Source organism: Pangasianodon hypophthalmus, chromosome 25 (assembly GCF_027358585.1).
Source record: "Pangasianodon hypophthalmus isolate fPanHyp1 chromosome 25, fPanHyp1.pri, whole genome shotgun sequence".
NCBI lineage: Eukaryota > Metazoa > Chordata > Actinopteri > Siluriformes > Pangasiidae > Pangasianodon > Pangasianodon hypophthalmus.
In genome coordinates this window covers 15,555,336-15,575,160 of record NC_069734.1, presented here as the reverse complement: position 1 = coordinate 15,575,160, position 19,825 = coordinate 15,555,336, and the positions used below count along the sequence as shown (strand labels likewise).

At 38.1% G+C, this 19,825-nt stretch overlaps 1 protein-coding gene across 1 annotated transcript in view; it reads left to right on the top strand.

Annotated features, from left to right (window-relative positions):
• Window positions 1-106: 106 nt before the first annotated feature.
• The window catches only part of tmem163b (transmembrane protein 163b), a 49,857-nt gene continuing 30,138 nt past the window's right edge, over window positions 107-19,825 (top strand). The window contains exons 1-2 of the mRNA XM_026947752.3: window positions 107-635; window positions 3,139-3,258. Coding sequence (XP_026803553.1) covers window positions 443-635; window positions 3,139-3,258 — 313 coding nt within the window. The 5' untranslated portion in view covers window positions 107-442. The remainder of the gene's footprint in view (window positions 636-3,138; window positions 3,259-19,825) is intronic.

Here is a 19,825-nt window from a genome sequence, read left to right as displayed (position 1 = left end):
TATAACTCCTTTTCCTCTGAAAGCGTAATAAAGTTCATCAGCACAGTGGAGTTGCGCGTGCAGATCTGCTCGGAACCTGCAGGTGATACGGAGCAGTTTCTGCGTTTAGAGCAGTGTACGCGCGAGCTCTAGCTGAAGGTGGACGCGGGTCTGCGCGCGCTCCAATCAACACATATTTTGGAGTCAGGTTTTTTAATTAGAGCACGCGTGCCGCATCCTGCAGCTCCACTTAACGCGTGCGTGTGGCGCGTGTGCGGGTTGGAGTGAGCGTGCGAGTCTAGTGAAAGTGTGTGTGTGTGTGTGTGTGTTTGTCCTGGGAGAGAGGCTCTGGGCTGAAGGTGCGCCTGAGCCTCCTGTCTCGTCTCCCCTCCATCGCCTCGCGCGCAGGTGCCACGTTCCTAACGTGCCGAGAGGCTTAAAGCGCGCGCATCACGCAGACGCCATGGCGGAGGAGCCGCAGCGCGGGGACACACACCAGCAGCCGGAGTGTGTGAGCGGACAGAGGGAGGCAGATAAAGAGCCAGACAAAGAGGGAGAGGGGGAAGGAAAGAGAGAAGGAGAGAAAGAGGGAGAGGGATCCGGAGACACTTTCACCATGGACCAGGAGATGAAGATCAGCGACGTGGAAGATAAAGGTACGGGCGGATAAAGCACTTTACACACACACACACACACACACACACACACACACCACAACAGCCACCAGTGTGTGTGTGTGTGTGTGAGTGATGCATTACTGACACTTTCTTATGTTCCTTTGATACTTTTTATATCTGTACTGATACAAATAGTGTGTGTGTGTGTGTGTGTGTGTGTGTGTGTGTGTGTAGTGTATACATATAGAGCACATACCTGTAAATACCACTTATGCTACACCATTGTCTTTGAAAGAATAGTGAATTATTATTATTATTATTATTATTATTATTATTATTATTTATTATATACACACACACTGCAAAACTGCTAAATCCTACAACTATTATACATCTGTATACTATAGTATAGTACATAGTGTAGTACACAGTTGTGAAATACTGTACTATACTACGCAATTCTATGCTGTAATAAACAATACTATATTTCTTGTACATATACAATACCGTCTGCTCTGTTATATTATAATAAGCAATAAAATTATACATAATATAACATCATATTATACTTTTCTATACAGTACTTTGCCCTGATATCCTACAATATACTATAGTAGTATCTGTATATAGTATAGTTGTGTAGTAGACAGTTGTACTGATACTATACTATGCTATGATATACTATGGTAACATATGTAATACATGATAAAAGTCTATGTCATATTATACTCTGTTCTATTTATATATATTTATAGAATATGATGATATACTGCAATATACTTATTAGTATGTGTACATTATAGTATAGTATATAGTGTAGTAGACAGTGCTACACTATACTATGCTATTCTATACTCTAATATACTTAGGTATTATATACTACAGTATCATATAAAATACTGTTGAAGTATACATATACAGTACTAGACTAGAATAAATGATAAAGCACTCTTATGCTATACTGCAATATACTGTAATAGTATTTATATCCTAAAGTATAGAAGACAAGTTGCGCCATACTATACATACTATACATACTATGCTCTTTTATACTATACCATGGTATAATGTATAACAGAAGAAGCCACACTCACTGATACTCTATTAAACAATAAAATACTGTTATACTGCATTAGACCTTTCTATAAAGCCCTATGTTATGCTATACTGCAATAGTATAGTACTACTGTAGTAGTACTTGTATATTAAACGCTCTATTACATTATACAATACCTGGTTTCTATAGTATATTCAACTAAAACATATTATAGGTGTGTGAAGGGTGGTGTGTGCAGTTATGAAGGCAAAGGGTGAGCAAAGATATACAACAGAGGGATAACATTCACAAACTAAAATGCACACTTTTGTATATAGTATAGTATAGTATAATACAGTCTAGTATACTGTAGTGTAGTATAGTGTAGTATAGTATAGTGTAGTGTAGTATAGTATAGTATACTACAGTATAGTATAGTGTAGTGTAGTATAGTTTAGGATAGTGTAGTATACTACAGTATAGTATAGTGTAGTGTAGTATAGTACAGTATAGTGTAGTGTAGTGTAATATAGTATAGTATACTACAGTATAGTATAGTGTAGTGTAGTATAGTTTAGGATAGTGTAGTATACTACAGTATAGTGTAGTATAGTGTAGTATAGTACAGTATAGTGTAGTGTAGTGTAATATAGTATAGTATACTACAGTATAGTGTAGGATAGTGTAGTGTAATATAGTATAGTATAGTTTAGGATAGTGTAGTATAGTACAGTATAGTATAGTGTAGTGTAGTATAGTACAGTATAGTTTAGGATAGTGTAGTATACTACAGTATAGTATAGTATAGTATAGTGTAGTATAGTACAGTATAGTTTAGGATAGTGTAGTATAGTATAGTATAGTACAGTATAGTGTAGTGTAGTGTAATATAGTATAGTATACTACAGTATAGTGTAGGATAGTGTAGTATAGTACAGTATAGTATAGTGTAGTGTAATATAGTATAGTATTCTACAGTATAGTGTAGGATAGTATAGTGTAGTATAGGATAGTGTAGTATAGTGTAGTATAGTACAGTATAGTGTAGTATAGTGTAGTACAGTACAGTATAGTGTAGTGTAATATAGTATAGTATACTACAGTATAGTGTAGTATAGTGTAGTATAGTGTAGTATAGTACAGTATAGTGTAGTATAGTACAGTATAGTTTAGTATAGTGTAGTATAGTACAGTATAGTGTAGTATAGTGTAGTATAGTACAGTACAGTATAGTTTAGTATAGGGTGGAGTGGGATGGGATGGGATACTATAATATATTGAACTAGACTGTACTATATTATGGCTATAATATATTATGTTAAAATATATTTTAGTATACAATACACTACTATGCTCTGCTATACTATACTCTCTTAGATTAAAAAAAAGGCTCCTCAGAGGTTCTTTGGATTATTCATATTTCTTTTTATGCTAAAGGACACTTATGTCAGTACTTATTTCCATCAGTCAGTCCTTTGTGATTAACTGATTGTTTGGATTTGACAGATCTTCTAGAAAGCAGTCTGCGTCTAAAACCCCATGAGGCTCAAAGTTATCGGAAGAAGGCATTGTGGGTATCGTGGGTGTCCATCGTGGTGACGCTAATCCTCGCCATTGCTGCATTCAGTAAGTAGCAGCTGCTCCTTCACAAATGTTCACAGAGAGTGTATGTGTGGAGTACGTCTTCTACTGTTTTAGTTGGTTTTATGTGGTTAACTTAACAAAAACAGAAATAAAAAAGAAATTTAGGGTGTTGCTAAAAGAAGTTCACTTTAGATCAGTCTGATAAGGGTAGGTGCAGAATCGGTGCTTTTTAATGGAGAACCATTTTCACCAGTGTGTCAGCAAATATCTGTGGAGGCTTCACACACATATTTGCTGGAATTTGAGGTTTTTCTCACACATGGTATATTATTTGACAGTGAGGTCATAAATTTGTTGTGTTTTCCCAAGTTTGTAGAACTCTAGTGCTAGTCAAAATCTCTAAATCATTAATATATTTTAACATACATGTCAGTTTGCGGTATAAGTTACATACAGTGTTAATAATTACCTTTTCAAAACAAACACCTAATATTGACTCAGTTAGCATGCTTCTTAAATATACACACACAGATATGTAAATATTCAGACATTGACAAAGTTATTGTTGTTTTAACTGTCTACCACAGTATATTGGAGTTGAAATTAAATAATGAATAATTCAATTTTAAGGAAGAAACCTTGAGGAGAACCAGACTCAACAGAGAACCCATCCTCTTCTGGGTGAAACCCGATAGTACTGAGTGATGAGTCATCATCCACAGCTGTATACTCTAGTGTCACACAGTGTTACTTATGTTGAAAGGCCTGTTTCGTGGCCAGGTGTGTGTTATTCTTTCATTATTTTACTTACAAGTAACCAGATAAAAGGTCTAGAGTTAATTTCAGTTGTTGTCCAAAGAGCTGTCACTGTTAGGTGTGGCCAACAATTTAGTACATTCTTCAAAAAAAAAAAAGAATGCACTGGTGAGCTCAGGAACACCTCAAGAAAGGCCTGGAAGACCACAGAAAACAACTGGGGTGGATGAGAGAAGAATTATTTCTCTGGTTTACAACCGTTGTAAGCCATTAGTAAGCCATTGGTAAACTGGTAAGGGAAGGCACTCTTCAAGATCCGAAGCATACCACCTTCTTCTTATGGCACGGGCATGTATGGCAGCCAGTGGACCCGGGGCCTCGTTTATCATCCGTGAGCACGCATAGTTTTGTGCGAGAACCTATCATATGAACGTTTCTATGCACTGAATGGGAATGATCAAGTTTTGCTTATGCGTGAGGATGTGCGTATATTTCCGCACACCCCTGACTATGCGCATGCAAGAACCCCTAGTAGTTTAAAAGTGTAATAGCAGCTAAACTGAGTATGCGTCGCTTCCATATGACGTACTGTCTATCATATCAGCATAATTGAGATAGTAATTACTGATTCATAAACCTTCATTCATATCGCTCACACTGCAATACATTACATGTCCAAAACCAGCAGTAGAAAAGAGAAAAATGACGAATATTCATGCCATTATACAGTTTTCTAAATGTAATTGGGGAAATAGAATGCGCACACATACTCATAAAATATATCTATTGTTAAATTGAGGCAAACTATTCAGAAAAGTGCCAAATAAAGCATTTTTGTTTTGCTCCAATTCATGCAACAGTATCTTTACTTCATTGTCGGTTTGCATGTTCCATGTCATCTAAAATACGCAACACCGTGAGCAGGCTACTTTGCTTTTTAAAGGGAAGTTATTTACCCTATATGGAGATTTGAGGGCATTTCTTTATGCACATGGCTCTGGCCGTGCACGAGCACATCAATTTAGAATGTCAGGGATTTATCAATGGCCACTGCGTGCACACGTGTGATAAATACCTACTTTTTTGTGCGTACAAGTGGGTCTTACGCTCAAATTTGGTACTTGTATTGCACACGCTTTGATAAATGAGACCTCTGGTTCCCTTGTATTTATTGATGATGTAACTGATGAAGCTTACAGGCAGGATTAAAGCGTATAGAGCTATATTATCTGCTCAAATTCAGCAAAAGGAAGACAGCTACAGTAAAGGCCTGGCAGAGCATCACCAGGGAAGAAGCCCAGTGTCTGGTGATGTCTATGGTGATTGTAATTGACTGCAAATGATATGCAACCAAGTAATAAACAAGACAATTGAATTTATAATTGTTAGGGTTTTTTTGGTCTCTTTTGGAGGGGGATATTCATAAATTGCATATAGGGAAAATGCTGTAATTCCTACAGCGTTCACCCAATTTGGATGTGAACACCTTCAAATTAATATTCATTATTTAATTTCAACTCCAATATATTTTGATACACAGCTAAAATATCAATAATTTTGTCAATGTCCAAATATTTATGGACCTGACAGAATTTCTATCATTTTTATCATTTATTTTGCTGAGCACTATACTGCCAAAATTTTCTAAAGTTATTATTATTTTTTTCCTTTAGATAAATGCATCTGCAAAATGAACAAATGTGAAGTTGATAAAACATACATCCAAGTGTGTAGCTTTATTTTCTCAGGGAATATTCTCTTCATGTTCTTGGTATCGACATCTAGTTTCATGTTCTGGTATTATAAGTGACATGGGAGAAATTTTGCTAAGCTTTGCAAGGTTTTCTGTTGAAAAAGCCATTCTTTTGACCTGCAATAACACGTCAAATATGAAACATGATGCTATTTTGCTGAAATATTCCAGTAAATATAAAGGGGTCCTCAGGGTAAAATGTATAATATTGTTTTTTTTTTTTTTTTTAATTCTTTATTCCATACATTGTTAAAATTTAACAGTTTCCTCTCCATGTCCGTCAGAGGATTTTTTTTTTCTCGAGCAAGAGATTGTTATTACTTTGAGCAGTGTCCCCCTGAGAGCCCCATGACTCATCTCTCTCTCTCTCTCTCTCTCATCCTTTGTTTCTGTCTGTCTCTCCTTTCTCTTGCACTGGGACTCTGAGATTTCCGTAGCCGAGCTTGGAAAAATGTTGTCACATAGCAACATGAGATAAGATGACGGATATTTCACATTGCATCCAACGTTGTGTCATGGCCTCTAAGGCAACAGAAACAGAACACACACCAAAGGTTTAAAGGAACATCCTATTTACAGCAAGAAGTTTGAGATATATCAGGATACCTTCGGAGAGTGTGTTGATTTATGAATGAACAAACAAGAAGACATTTAGGAAAATGTAAGAAAATGCCAGAAACAGATATCTGAGCATAACTAGCAGGATTTTAATTTTTTTAAAGCAGTTTAGAGTGTGCCTTCTAAGAACAATCAGGTGTGTTGGAGTAGGGTAGTCTTTGCCTCCAGATCTGGAGAAGCTTGAAAAGCTTGCTTCAGCAGTTTGCAAGGTACTATAAAGACCTAATGTAAAGAGAACAGTGTGTATCTGCAGTGCAGAGTCAGCAAAAGAGGCAAAGCAAGTGTTAGGCTTTAAGACTCTCTACAGGAAGCTAGTGTAACTGGTGTCCATGAACAGATTTCACTAAGGTTTTCAATATCCCTTTAATTCTCAAGCTTAGCACACACCAGCATTCTCTAACCCAAAAAAATGCATTTGTGTGACAATATTTCTTGTCAAATACAGATATGAATAGCAGCTGCACTATTCTTAGATTTTTTTTTTTTTTTTTTAAGAAAGCTTGCCAGAAAGGTTCACAGGGCATCTGGCTGAGATGTGAGATGTGCATCTCATTGGGATCCCACCAAACACAACAAAAAAGTGGGTTTTTTTTTTACATTCACATGAGCAAGGGGTCAGATATGAATCTAGTGTGGCAAAGACCACATTCATTAACATGACCCTAAGGCACTGCCTTCACTCATTCATCCTTAGTGACTGCCTGGTCAGGGTCAGAGTGGTTTAAATTAGGCCACTGCAATATTTATTTTCCCCAATCAATATCACATTCACAATAAATGATTTAATCATTCAGAACTGCTAGCCTTAAAAAGACAAGAAAATGAGTATTTACACTATTTCAGTTTTAAAGCGGGTATAAGAAGGAGTAATAATATTACCGGTTGTGCAGCTGGAACTGTTTCCTGGCAGCTGCAATTGCAATTCTGAAATAATGCGCAGTAAACAGTGAAAAAAACATAACAGTACATTTTTGATATAATCCTTTCACAAATCAGTTGCCTAATGGCTGAAATTTTCAAAGTGTTTGAATGCACCTTCGGCTTTGACACTTCAATGTTCATCCTTATTTCTCTTTCGGCTAAAAACAGAAAGCAGTTTTTGAATGTTTTTCAGTCAAAATATTTCCAGTGGTGAGAGCATGTGAGATTGGGGGTGGCGTTGTGACCAATTACGAACTCGAGCGATGTAGCTGAGTTTGAGGAACTGTCAGAGTTAGAATTCACACACCGTGCTGACATTTCTGCCTCTGGGTTTTTCCTCAGTGTTTTCCAGTGTTTTCATTGGCATAGTGGTAGGCTTCATATTTATTTAAAAATGCATTGTGTTACACCGCTAGAGCCTATAACGAGCAATATGGTGTCCCACAAGGCTCTCTTTTAGCCTGCCTAGTTTTCTTCCTTTCCATATAGACTTAGCTGTGTCATTTGCAAACATAATTTCGAATCTCACTCCTGTGCTGATTCAGCAGCACAGCTATGTAAAAATGGAAGAACATGTTAAAGACGTGAAAGCTTGAATAGAACCTTCCTTTTCCTAAACTTTGATAAAAACAGAAAAATTGATTGATACCATCTCTGAGGCAATTGCTAAATTCCCCCTGGAATGCCAAAAAAAGCTACAGTTAAGGTCCTTGCCGTACCCCTTGACCCTGGTTTATGATTTGATTTGCATCTCCAAAACGGATTCTTTTTTATTAAGCTCAAAATATGCTCCAGGAACTCTCCATGACTGACAAACTAGTACCTGCTTCTATAATATTAGAAAAACCTAGAACAACCTGCTGTTTTTCTGCTTTATTTAGGCATAAACACACACACACACATAAATTCTCACTCTATCGGAATGCCATAATGAGCCCACTCGATCGCTTCCTTTCTTATCTCTACTTATATAATCTCCTTCTCCTCCTCTATTTCACATACATACTGTACATGTATATACATACATACATGCGCAGGACCAACAGGACATGCCTAAGATGAAAAGATATACCTGCAAACTTCCTTACACAAACACACACACACACACACACACACACACTATGACAGAATATCTGTTTGTCGATGTGCATCCTTGTTAGATACTTGGCATCCAGCCAAAACTCATACACCAGAATATTCTCATTACCTCCATGTTGTTGCATAGGCGTGATCGTGCTGTCGTTTGCAAACCAGTCAACTTCAACCGAGGCAGAAAATCCAATCGAGAAGTGACAGATCGGTCGATCAGTGGCTTTAAAGATGGTTATATGAGGCGAGTCGTGTATAGTAATAAGCTTAAGATCACTGTGATCACGTCACTGTGGATGACATGCAGTTATACATTACTACATTTCCCAGTCTGTCACTACACACTTGTACAGTAGGGTGTTTTTTTAAAACCATTTATCAAAATCATATGCAGAAATCATTATATCAAGGGATATACCTAAATATCCCGCTTTATTTTATATTGAAATGGCTGTTATTTAAACACATAATTAAACCATATTCTTGGTGAAAACAGTTTTGGCATAATAAATGCCAAAATGCAATTTATGCACCATGCACATGCCAACATGCAAATACACATAAGGAAGAACCAAGCTAAAATAGGTGAAAAAATCAGAAGCGTGACTGAATAGGGCTGCTTTTGACATGCAGATCTAGTCATAGCTTCCTGATAGCATTGTGATGTGAAGTGTTACTGGTACATGACACCTCTGGTGCTTTGTATGTGGTCATTTCCACAGGCAAAGCACCAGGATGGATCAGGGTGTACCACAAACAAAGATGTCTTTTCTAGAGAATCTTCAGCTTCAGCTAAATATGAGCAAGATTAGATACAAGTCTAGATCCATGAGGTGCTAAAAAAAAAACAGTTCTTGGTAGTGAACTTGAATCAATTGAATCAATATATACTGTGATGTAGAGAAAGGCCTTAACTTTGTGCTATTGGGTACCTAGCTACTTTCATGCTAGGCTCATAAATCAATGATAGTACTCATAAATCAACACACAACACTAACACATATGACCCCTGGCTATGTTATAGGTAACAGCTACCTTTAGAAATTATTGAATTACACAGTTATTTGAAAGTTACGTCACAGCATTTCCATGCTAAAACTGGCATATCTTAGCATTCATCATGGTAACACACACAGTTTTCCTCACTACACATAATGAACAATCAAAACAAACTAATATTAAATCTTGTTTGAACTGAGTCTGTGTCTTCTAACATTTGGGATGTGTCTTAAAAAAGGGTGACGTTCAAATAAAAACAGAAATATTCGTGAATTTTAGTGTTTAGGTCACATATTAGCTTATTACTATTATCTATCCACACATTTTAACACCAGTATTTTTCATACTATTAACTGAGGTTTGAGACGTTTTGACCTCTTTTCATCACCTTTCATCTTATCATTGCTTTTGCAACTTTTCAACTCAGCTAAGCATATTTTGTTATATTTAGCCATATTTTCATATTTCTCTTCAGAATTTATTACGCATAAACATATGCAATGTGCTTATAAAAACAGTTGGATGGGAAGCACACAAAAATATTTGAGAAGAAATAAAAGTCTACTACATTGATTTTATGTCATATTGAATTCCCATCAACTTCTTCGTATGATAAACAGCAAAAAGTCAGAAAAAAAGTGCACACCACAAACAAGTTTTTTTTTCCAAGCTGGCTGAGTTGAAAAACTTGACTACCAGCAAACAGGAGATTTGATAAAGGATCATAAAAACAGTCAAGATAAATTATGCCTCAGCAGCTATCAATTTCTTGGTGTATTCAAGATGCTAGTGTTTGTGAGTTTTATCATTTTATAATTCATTCTAACAAGTAACAGTCAAGAAAACATATAGTTTTGGAGAGTGTCACAGATACAGCCTCACAAATAAGAGTCTAAAAACAGTAATTTTGTGCTGTTCCAACTTATTCAGTACTTGCTAATCAGCTAGATAGTGATGTCTATGAGCTTAACTTAGAACATATACAGTATATACTAAACAAAATGAATTGTAGTTCTATCATAATGTGCAGAAGTGGGAGGCAGGACAGAAGTGCATAAACTCACTGTGGTCTTTATTTTAGGAAATCCAAGAATCTTCCTCAGTGTCCACAGCGTTGGCCAAAACACGCCAAAACAGCATAATCCATAATCAAAACACAAACAACAGGCAAGGATCAGAAGCAGAAATGGCTGAGCTGGAAAGCAGGGCTTGGACTCAATGTACAAATAACACAATAATACTTCATTAGGAGGAACAGAAACAACAGGGCAGAAATAACCAAACTAATCAAGGTGGGACACGGAACAGGTGAACACATTAGGGTAATCAACCAATGTCTTTACAGTGGTGGAGACAGGACCAAAACCAAAACAAAAGCACATGGAGTTAACTCAAACAAAACTACACAAGAACACGAGAATTTGTGACATATACTGTATGTTGCTGGTAATGAAAAAACAAAGTTACAGTGGGTTTGGAAAGAATTCAGACCCCTTCACTTTTTTTTTTTTTTTTTTTTTTGCAAATACTATTGTGTTATAGATTGTCATTAACCTATACAAAATAATTCATAATGACAAAACCAAACCATTTTTTAAAAGAAATGTTTGCTAAATCAAAACCTGACATAGCTAATTTGGATAAGTATAGAGACCCTTGGCTATAGCACACTAAAATGGGGCTCAGGTGCAACCTGTTTGCTTTGATTATCTTGAGATGTCTCTTGAACTTCCCTGGAGTCCACCTACGGCAAATACAGTTGACAAGATATAGAAAGGCACACACCCTTGTGTATAAGGTCCCACAATTCAGAGTGCATGTCAGACCAACAACCAAGCCATGAAGACCAGGAAATTCTCTGTAGACATCTGGGATCAAATTGTATCAAGATGGAGCTCTGATCAAGGGTATAAAACAATTTCTAAAGCTCCCAGAATAACAGCGGGCTCCATCATTGTGAAATGGAAGCAGTATGGAACCACCAGGACTTTTCCTAGCATCGGCAGTTTGGCCAAACTCAGCAACCGGGCTAGAAGAGGCTTGATCATGGAGGTGCCCATGAACACAATGGCCACTCTAACAGAGCTTTAGTCCTCCACAGAGATGGAAGAACCTGCTGGAAATACAACCATCTCAGAAATATTCTATATGGTAGAGTGGCTAAACCTAGTTTTCTCTGGCCAGAACTAGGTACTGCTCATCAACTGGTAATACCATCCCTACTGTGAAGCATGGTGGTGGCAGCATCATGATATGATGGTGCTTTTCAATGGTAGGGACAGGGAGGCTGGTCAGAATTAAAGGAATGAATGAAGCCATATACAGAGAGGTCCTTACAGAAAACCTGCTCCATGAGTGCACGAGATCCAAAGCATACAGACAAGACAATGCTGGCTTGGCTTCAGAAGTCTCTGTGGCCCAGACCCGAAGATCCTCCCCCTCCTACCTGATTGAGTTTGAGACGATCTGCGAGGAAGAATGTGAGAAATTGCCCAAATCCAGGTGTGTAAAGCTTGTAGAGCCTTACCCAAGAAAACTCAAAGCTCTAATTGCTGCCAAAGGTGCTTCTACAAAGTACTGAATAAAGGGTCTGGATATTTAAATAAGAGTTTTCAGCTTTTGATTTAAAAAAATTTGCAAAAAATTATAAAAAAAAACATGTTTTTGCTTTGTCATTATGGATTATTGTGTGTATTTCTACCTAACTCCTATCCAAATGTCATATCTCTGTCTAGCCGTGTGTTTTTTGACATGGCTGATGCATTAGTAAGGACACTAAGGCATGACCTATAGTGGTTTAAGAACAGAGCCCCAGTCTCCATGGTTATTGTGTTTGACTGGCACTTTTGATCTGAACAGTAGTTAACGAAAAGCACAATTTTTCTCTCACCTGCTTTTTTTTAGAAACTTCAACTTAAAAATTAGCAAAACATTTGGATGGAGCATTTCAGTGATGATGTAGAAGTCTGACTGGGTTTTATTCTTCGAGGAATGATGTCTCTGATCTGAGGATCTATATCAAATCTTCTTTTCAATCATAGCAGCTGCCTGCCAGGAGTGCACTCAACAACTCTTGATCGATAGAGCAAAGTGCACTTGGAGTGTGCAATTACAGAGATGGGGAAAAAAAGATAATCAGTTTAGCATATGAAAGCCAAACACTTGATCCTAAATCATTACTCTGGAGGATTGTGACACATGCAAGGACCTAAGCTTGCATTCAGCTGTTGAGAGACCTCTAATACATGTTGTGTTTATATTTGATGAGAAATTGAATATGCTGTCATTTATCTTGTATTTGCAATATCTGCGAGAGCAAATAAATAGAGCGAATATCTGTGATTTATTTCTGAACATCTAGGAAAGATCTCATGCTTCAGTAAGATCCTTGACAGGCTTCTCAAATCGCGACGTATCTGTGCTTGTCAGTGTGTAAGGTGTAAAAAGAGACAGAGAGATAAAGAAGCAGGAGTTGTGTAAATGTATGCCAGACTGATGCCCCTAGATACCTCAGAGCTTCCGAAAGAGCCAATTAACACTCTCAGTGACAGCACTTCTGCTCGCTTTCATTCTTTTATGCGCGCACACACACAGATACATACGCGTGTACAGATGTGTGACAAATGAAATAAAAAAAAAACAACCTAACCTGACTTTATGTTGAAGCTGGGACAGCTTCAGCATGCCTTGGCATCGATTCTACAAGTCTTGTAGAATTGTACTGGAGGGATGAACACTGTTCTTTCTTCACTTGGTGATTTGATGACGGTGGTGGAGATCACTGTCTAACACACCACTCCCATAGGGGCGGGGTCATCCTGGAAGAGACCACTCCCATCATGATAGAAATGTTTCATCACAGGACAATGGTGATCCATGAGAAGAAGTTGATTTGCATTGAGTCTTCCCTGTAAGTCGACCCAAACCATGCCAGCCATAAAAGGCTGAAGATCGTCTCAAATTTATATTATGAACCAGTTAGCAGTTTGTGGCAATTCAGATGCGTTCAGTGTTCACCCCATTATCAGGAGATTGCAAGTGTATATCCCGATGATGCCACAGCAATCCAAGTCCAAGAGAGCAAATTTGGCAATGCACCATTAGTGCTTTCTTCCGAGTGTGTTCAGGTGCCTTGTGATGTAGCATGAGGAGCAGTTGGAAAAGATGTCTCTTGGAGGAAGTATGCAAGTCTTCACCCGCCCCAGTTGGTAGACGTTGGTTGTTAGGGGAGAGCTAGCTAGCAGGTGGTAAATGGCCAAACTGGGAGAAAATTGGGTAAAATACAAACAAAACAAACAAACACAGCTGTCTAAAACACAAAGCAACAGAGTTATAATTATGAACGTATACAGGAAGCAGACTCCCTGGATGACTTAATCTTGCTCGATGTAATCGAGTTTGAAATGGAAAAATATAGAGAAACACACAAACACCACCTGTTGGTCTCTCTAGCTAAAACAAGTTCACAACTCCACAACAATTACAAATAAATAAAAGCCTTAAAGGTGTTCTCAGCAAGAAAAAAAATCCAGAATGAAAAAACTTTCCTCTTATAATATTGAATCTTTTACTTAGACAACCCCCATTTACTTTGTTTAATCTCTCATCATCTTACTCTCTCTCTCTCTCTCCCCTGATTGGCTGCTTGTCTAAAGTTGGGGTGTGATGATGATTTACGCATCTCAATTGGCATATGACTCCAATTCTGACACGACACCACTGACACAGCGCTGACTGTAAATTGCTATTTATTATCAACGCAACTCATAGCAGCTCAGGAACATCGTGTCACACTCTTAGAAAAAAGCGTACTAAACTGTACCTTTCCTTCTGATTGGGATGGTACCTTCCATGATGGTACATCTTTTTTTTTTTTTTTTTTGGACCGTTTACTTGGAATGGTGCACCACGTAGTGTACCTTCAAATTATCACTCTAAAAGATAATTACATATATGAGCCTGGTCCTTAAGGTCCAATTACTGTATGAACCTCAAATCATTTTTAAAGGTAAGCTACATTCATACCACCATGTAATAGTTACACAAGGTACGAAAGATACTCTTGAGGGTAACACCAAAGAAAGTTTATAATTTAGTACTGGAGTATGTTTTTATGCACTTCATAGCAACTGTATTCTCACCACCTTGATTTCAGACACATACACAAAAACATGAGTTGGTTTGGATGCACAAATACTTGTGTTAAGGTACATAAGAACCACGGCTGAAAAAAATGAACTGTGCTGTAATGTTATTTTCTGACGAATATCTAATCTTGTGCAAAAGTAATTTTGTGTCTACAGTACGTACACAGATACGGCCTTCGAACCTATGAACTTCTAAATAATCCATTTTATTATCTACATAATACATAATTATAAGGATTGTGATTAGTCTAATTATACTGTCTGTTAGCAAGATTTATTAATATATATTCATTGTGCTTAAGGCGTGAGGGCTGATAGGCTGGTGCGCAGTTGCCTAGTCATATTTAGATGCTTTGAAATATTTAGAAAATGCTTTTTTTTATACACAGGAATTGATTATAATTAACTTCATATGCTAATAATGTAATTTTTGAGCAAACTATAAATCATATCAACAGACACCAAGTGCTACACAAATTACAGTGATAAAGATCAGTTTGTGTGAGACAAATGAGTTTTGTGTGTCTAGGAGCATAGCAAGCTGCCAGTCGCAAACCTCAAATGTAAATATCACAGCATTGGATAGGAGGGAGGGAGGGAGGGAAGGAGGGAGAGAGCGCTCTCATATTAATGCATTCAGCACTACCAGGCTTCCAGGCTTTCAAAGCCAGTGCTAACCCCCAGAGCCCTGAGTCTAAAAATAAGAGACAGAGGGATGGAAGACAGAAAGAAAAATGAGGGGAGGAGGTAGAGTTAGACAGTGTGAGAGAAGTGGGGTTATATGCTACCCTTTATACTCGTTGCCTTTCAACACAGCAGGTGCAGAGACAGTGGACAGCTGGACATGGACCCTGGGACATTAATTAGATGCACTAGGGCCTTTATTAAGAACTAATACACTTTTGGCGTATTTTACTTTTTAATAGAGTTTGATTTCTTCATTTCTTTCTACTAAGACCAAAAAGTGCTCACTATTAACCATTTTGTCATGGTTTCCCCCTTTGCTGTGCAGTTCCCATGGTGACCAAGGCCATGTTTGCTTTGTATTTTGTTGTAGTCCTGTGTCTACCTATGTCCTATCACTTGTTTGTTACCTGATTGTGTTCACCTGTTTTGTGTTACTGTCTGATTATTTTTGTCTATGTATATCCTGTCACGTCATTGTTTGTTGCAAAGTCTTATTGTGAATTATTGTTACTTCAAGTCTGACCCTTGTTGTCTTGTTTCCTGTTTGTTCTAATTTTTGACTCTTGCCTGTGTGTCAACCTTGATTATGAATTACCCTTGTTTGATGTTGCCCATCTGTGCTTTGACTCCCATCATGGATTTTGATAACTATTGTTGGCTTTGCCCTAATTAAGCTTATGCTGAGTTTACACACTTGGGTCCTGCCTCTCAATGCAAATGAACAGTTGGTCTGAGGATTAGATTGCCGCTGTCTGGTCTGTATACTACTGTTGGGCACATAACAAGGAATGCACTGCAGACTTGCCTTCATGAATCGCTGCAAGGTCAATTGATTGATTTACAAAATTTGGTGATATGGACTTGGTGAGGAATCCCACTTTCAACAACAAGGTCACCCTAGAGTTATCTGCCACCAACATGTGCATGGCCATGTAGTTCTCCCACTCTTTCTGAAGTCGTCGCTAGTTAAAAGGCAGTTTTCAGAGGCAGTGCAGCTGGTGCTAACTGCATTTGCTGCTGAGTGTCATTCAGTTTGGTTCAAAGTTGCCCCCTATTCTGGCCCAAGTGTCCGACCACTAGAAGCAGGGTGTTGATCAGCTCCAACACAAAGGAATCAACAACAGTAAATTGGAGTGTTTGTTCCAATGCTAGCAGTAAGTCAGCTGATGCCACATGCTATGTATTTGGGAGACTGCCATTTTAAGATTGGCCACCATGGCTAGTTCAGTGCCTCTCAGTGGTGCCTACGAGCTGACGGAGACCAAAAGACCCACTTTTTGGACATTAATGAGGCCAGAGTTGAACATGGTGGGTCAACTGCTAGGTCATTATCAACCTGAAAAAATCTCTCAGGTGTGGGTGTAGCGTGGTTCTGTTCACCTATCCGCGTATAGTGAAACAACCAGGGGTCTTGTACTTGGAGGAGCAATTCCAGCCCAGGATGCCAGGGGATGCAGAACACTTTGAGCAGATAGTGCCAAGGGAGAACTGGTTATGTTGAGGAGAGTGAGGTGTGAACAGAGGGAAACCTGACTCCTGCCCCAGTGATGTGTGTTAGCAGAATGCATGTAACATAGCAGGTTCAGCAGAAGAGTCTGTGGTACAGCGAGTACACTTAACCATGCTAACGGCACACAGTCACAGGTCCACTGGTCAGTTGTTAGATGTTGAAGAATGTGAAATAGTCTAAGTGGGTAACACCAAGGAAGAACTGACATAGAGAATGAGGGTCAACGGAATGAAATCTAGCCTTGTATTAAGAGTTAGAAGCTAATTTAGCTGGCTGAGTAGCCAAAGCATGTGGTGTGCAAGGGAAAACCACTCAATCATGGTTGCAGTGCATAGCCACTGGCTTGATAATTGCCTAGATAGCAGGAGATATGAAATACTCAGACGAGATAGGGCTGAGGGAGATCTTGACCAAGGGTAAGAGGTAAGTGCTGTTACAGAGCAACAACACGGAGCACGTTTGTAGAAAAAAATAAAGCTAGCAGGTGCCACGGAGTTCCATAGCATTTCACTAGAAAAGCATTCCCAATGTATAAAAAAATAAACTCACCATGGCAGAAGAGATGAGAAGAGGCTATTCATATGTGAGTCTCACCACTCCTCGTAGTTAAGTTGAGTTAAACAGAACACTATTTACATACGTAACTGGGGTTCTGTGAAGCCCAGAAAAAACATAGTTCCTTGTTATTTGGAAACAGCACTAACAGGGAGAACTCAGTGATAAGGTTCCGGGGGAAGGATGGTTGTATAACAGTGGTATTTCTTCATATCGAATGACAACCAGGCTCCTGTGCAACCCTGTAACCCTGTGCAAAATGAAATTAACATATACACAAACTGAAAAATACCTTGAAACAAAGCCATGACCTACCTAAGGAAAGAACGGCTTTAAGAACACAGCAAAAAGAACGACAGTAAGAACGAGTCGACCTCTATGTGCCATAATGAGATGGAAATGCATTCATCTATGGCTTACACTGCAAGAAAATAGACTAATTTCACTGCTGGGCGGTGGGTTTTCTGGAAGGCTATGCACAAACACACACACACACACACAAATTCTAAAACCATGGGGGAAAAAAAAACCCTTGTCCTATTTTTGTCTAAACTAACACTTGAAAACTAACACCTCTAAATTAACACCTGCTGATAACACACACACACACACACACACACAATGAATAATTGACTATTATTGGGAAATAACAAAACTATCAGAACTTTGATTTAAGATTGTTATGATACATTTAGACAAAATCCCACTGTCTTCACTTTTTTTTTTTTTATAAAGGATTTGTTGTTTATTCTAAAATGACAGTGTTTCTCAAGGATTCTTCTGTTCAATTTCTGCAAGAAAAGCTACGCCAATCCTCTTATCCCTTATTATTGTTTATTAAAGTTCCAATGGATGTTATGCAAATGAATATTATAAAGGATTCAACCGACACACTAGGTATTAATTCTACACTAAAATATTTTACTGTGTTCTATACAGGTGACAATCCAATACACAATCTAAAAGTCAAGGTCGTAAGGAAGGCCAAATGGTCTAAACAAAATCGAGCATGAAACATGGTCAAGCCACAAGAAAGGCAATCACTAGATAAAAGGCTCAGATGGTTGGCAAGACTTCGCAAGGATTGTTCATTTGAGTTTGGTTTATATATTATGTAAACAGGAAGTGCTTGTCAAGTAGAGCAATACCCAGTGAAGTAGGACCTTTGCTGTCAGGGAGGTCTAGTGTCCTGGGAAGATACCATTTATTTTCTCTCTCTCGTTCTCTCTCTCTCTCTTTCCTATTAAACTTTAAGTTCCCCATCTAGCTCAGACCTAACCTCATACTAAATTCCCTAAATTCCTAACTGTGACTTGGGTTCAAATTTCATTGGCACCATGTGGTATCTGTTTGAGATTTATCAAGGACAGTCCTTTTGGCAATTTTGGCAAGAGCTATCCCTGAAACACTGGGTGCAGTGCAGAGTAACAAACTGACACACACACACACACACACACACACAGGGGCAATTTAGAGTATCTAATCCACCTGTAAGCATGTTTGATGATTGGGAAGAGATATGCCAGCCTGGGAATTGGTTAAAATGAAATTTGCAGAAAAATTAAAAGATAATTGAGCAGGTCTCAGCACTGCCTTAGGCTACATGAATTCTCTTGCGAAACTTGAGATGGATAATAGAGTTAATACGCAGCATTATAACTCAATGTGACAATCCATTTAATTACGGTACACTGTAATTTGCATTATGCGGTAATTGAAGTGCTGTGATTACATGCTGTCACACTGCAAGTGCTTTTCGCATGCATTCGTTACGTTCGGAGACTCCTGAAAGAAGGATGGAGCTCCTGATTAGTGAGAGAAAACCCAAAATAAAAGACGAAACAATATACTCTCACTGAGCATCTGTTCAGCATACTTAGTACTGTTTGCCTTTACTCTTTCACACCTGTATTCTGTACTGATTTATATCCCTAATTAGAAATGGGAGGCCAGAGTGGCAAATAAAATCTCCCAGATTCGACATGAGGAAGAATCTGGGAGATTTTATTTACCACTCTGGCCTCCCATTTCCCATTAGGGATATAAATCTACATTAACGGATTGTGAAGTAACTTTCTGATTTCCTTCTTAATAAAGATGCAAGAGGAATAGTTTTATTGAAGCCTTCATGTACATACACAAGTCTTGTCCATTCAATGTTCAGTCCTCAACCAGCTGTTATCCCTTCAATGTTCAGTTCTCAACTCCATACCACAAAAGCCCTTTCTCAAAACATCTTACCCAGGCTGCTAACCCAAGGTCAGCACACAGATAAAGCTATCTCCTAGGCCCTGGCAAACACATTCCAATTCACAATAGCTGAATTGTAAGGAGGTTTTCATTAACACACGAATCCTGAGAACTGTTTGACATGCGCCAGTAAAAATATATACCATACCATGCTGCTAGTATGAAAAGTAAGAAGAGCTATAATGAAAAACCATAACTATTCTTCAACATCAAGAAATCCGTAAACCTGCTTCATGACAAGGTATATTGTAAAAGGCACTATACAAAGTGGAAAAAAAAAGAAATTAAATTTAATAGAATTAATATATCTGAATTTAATTGATG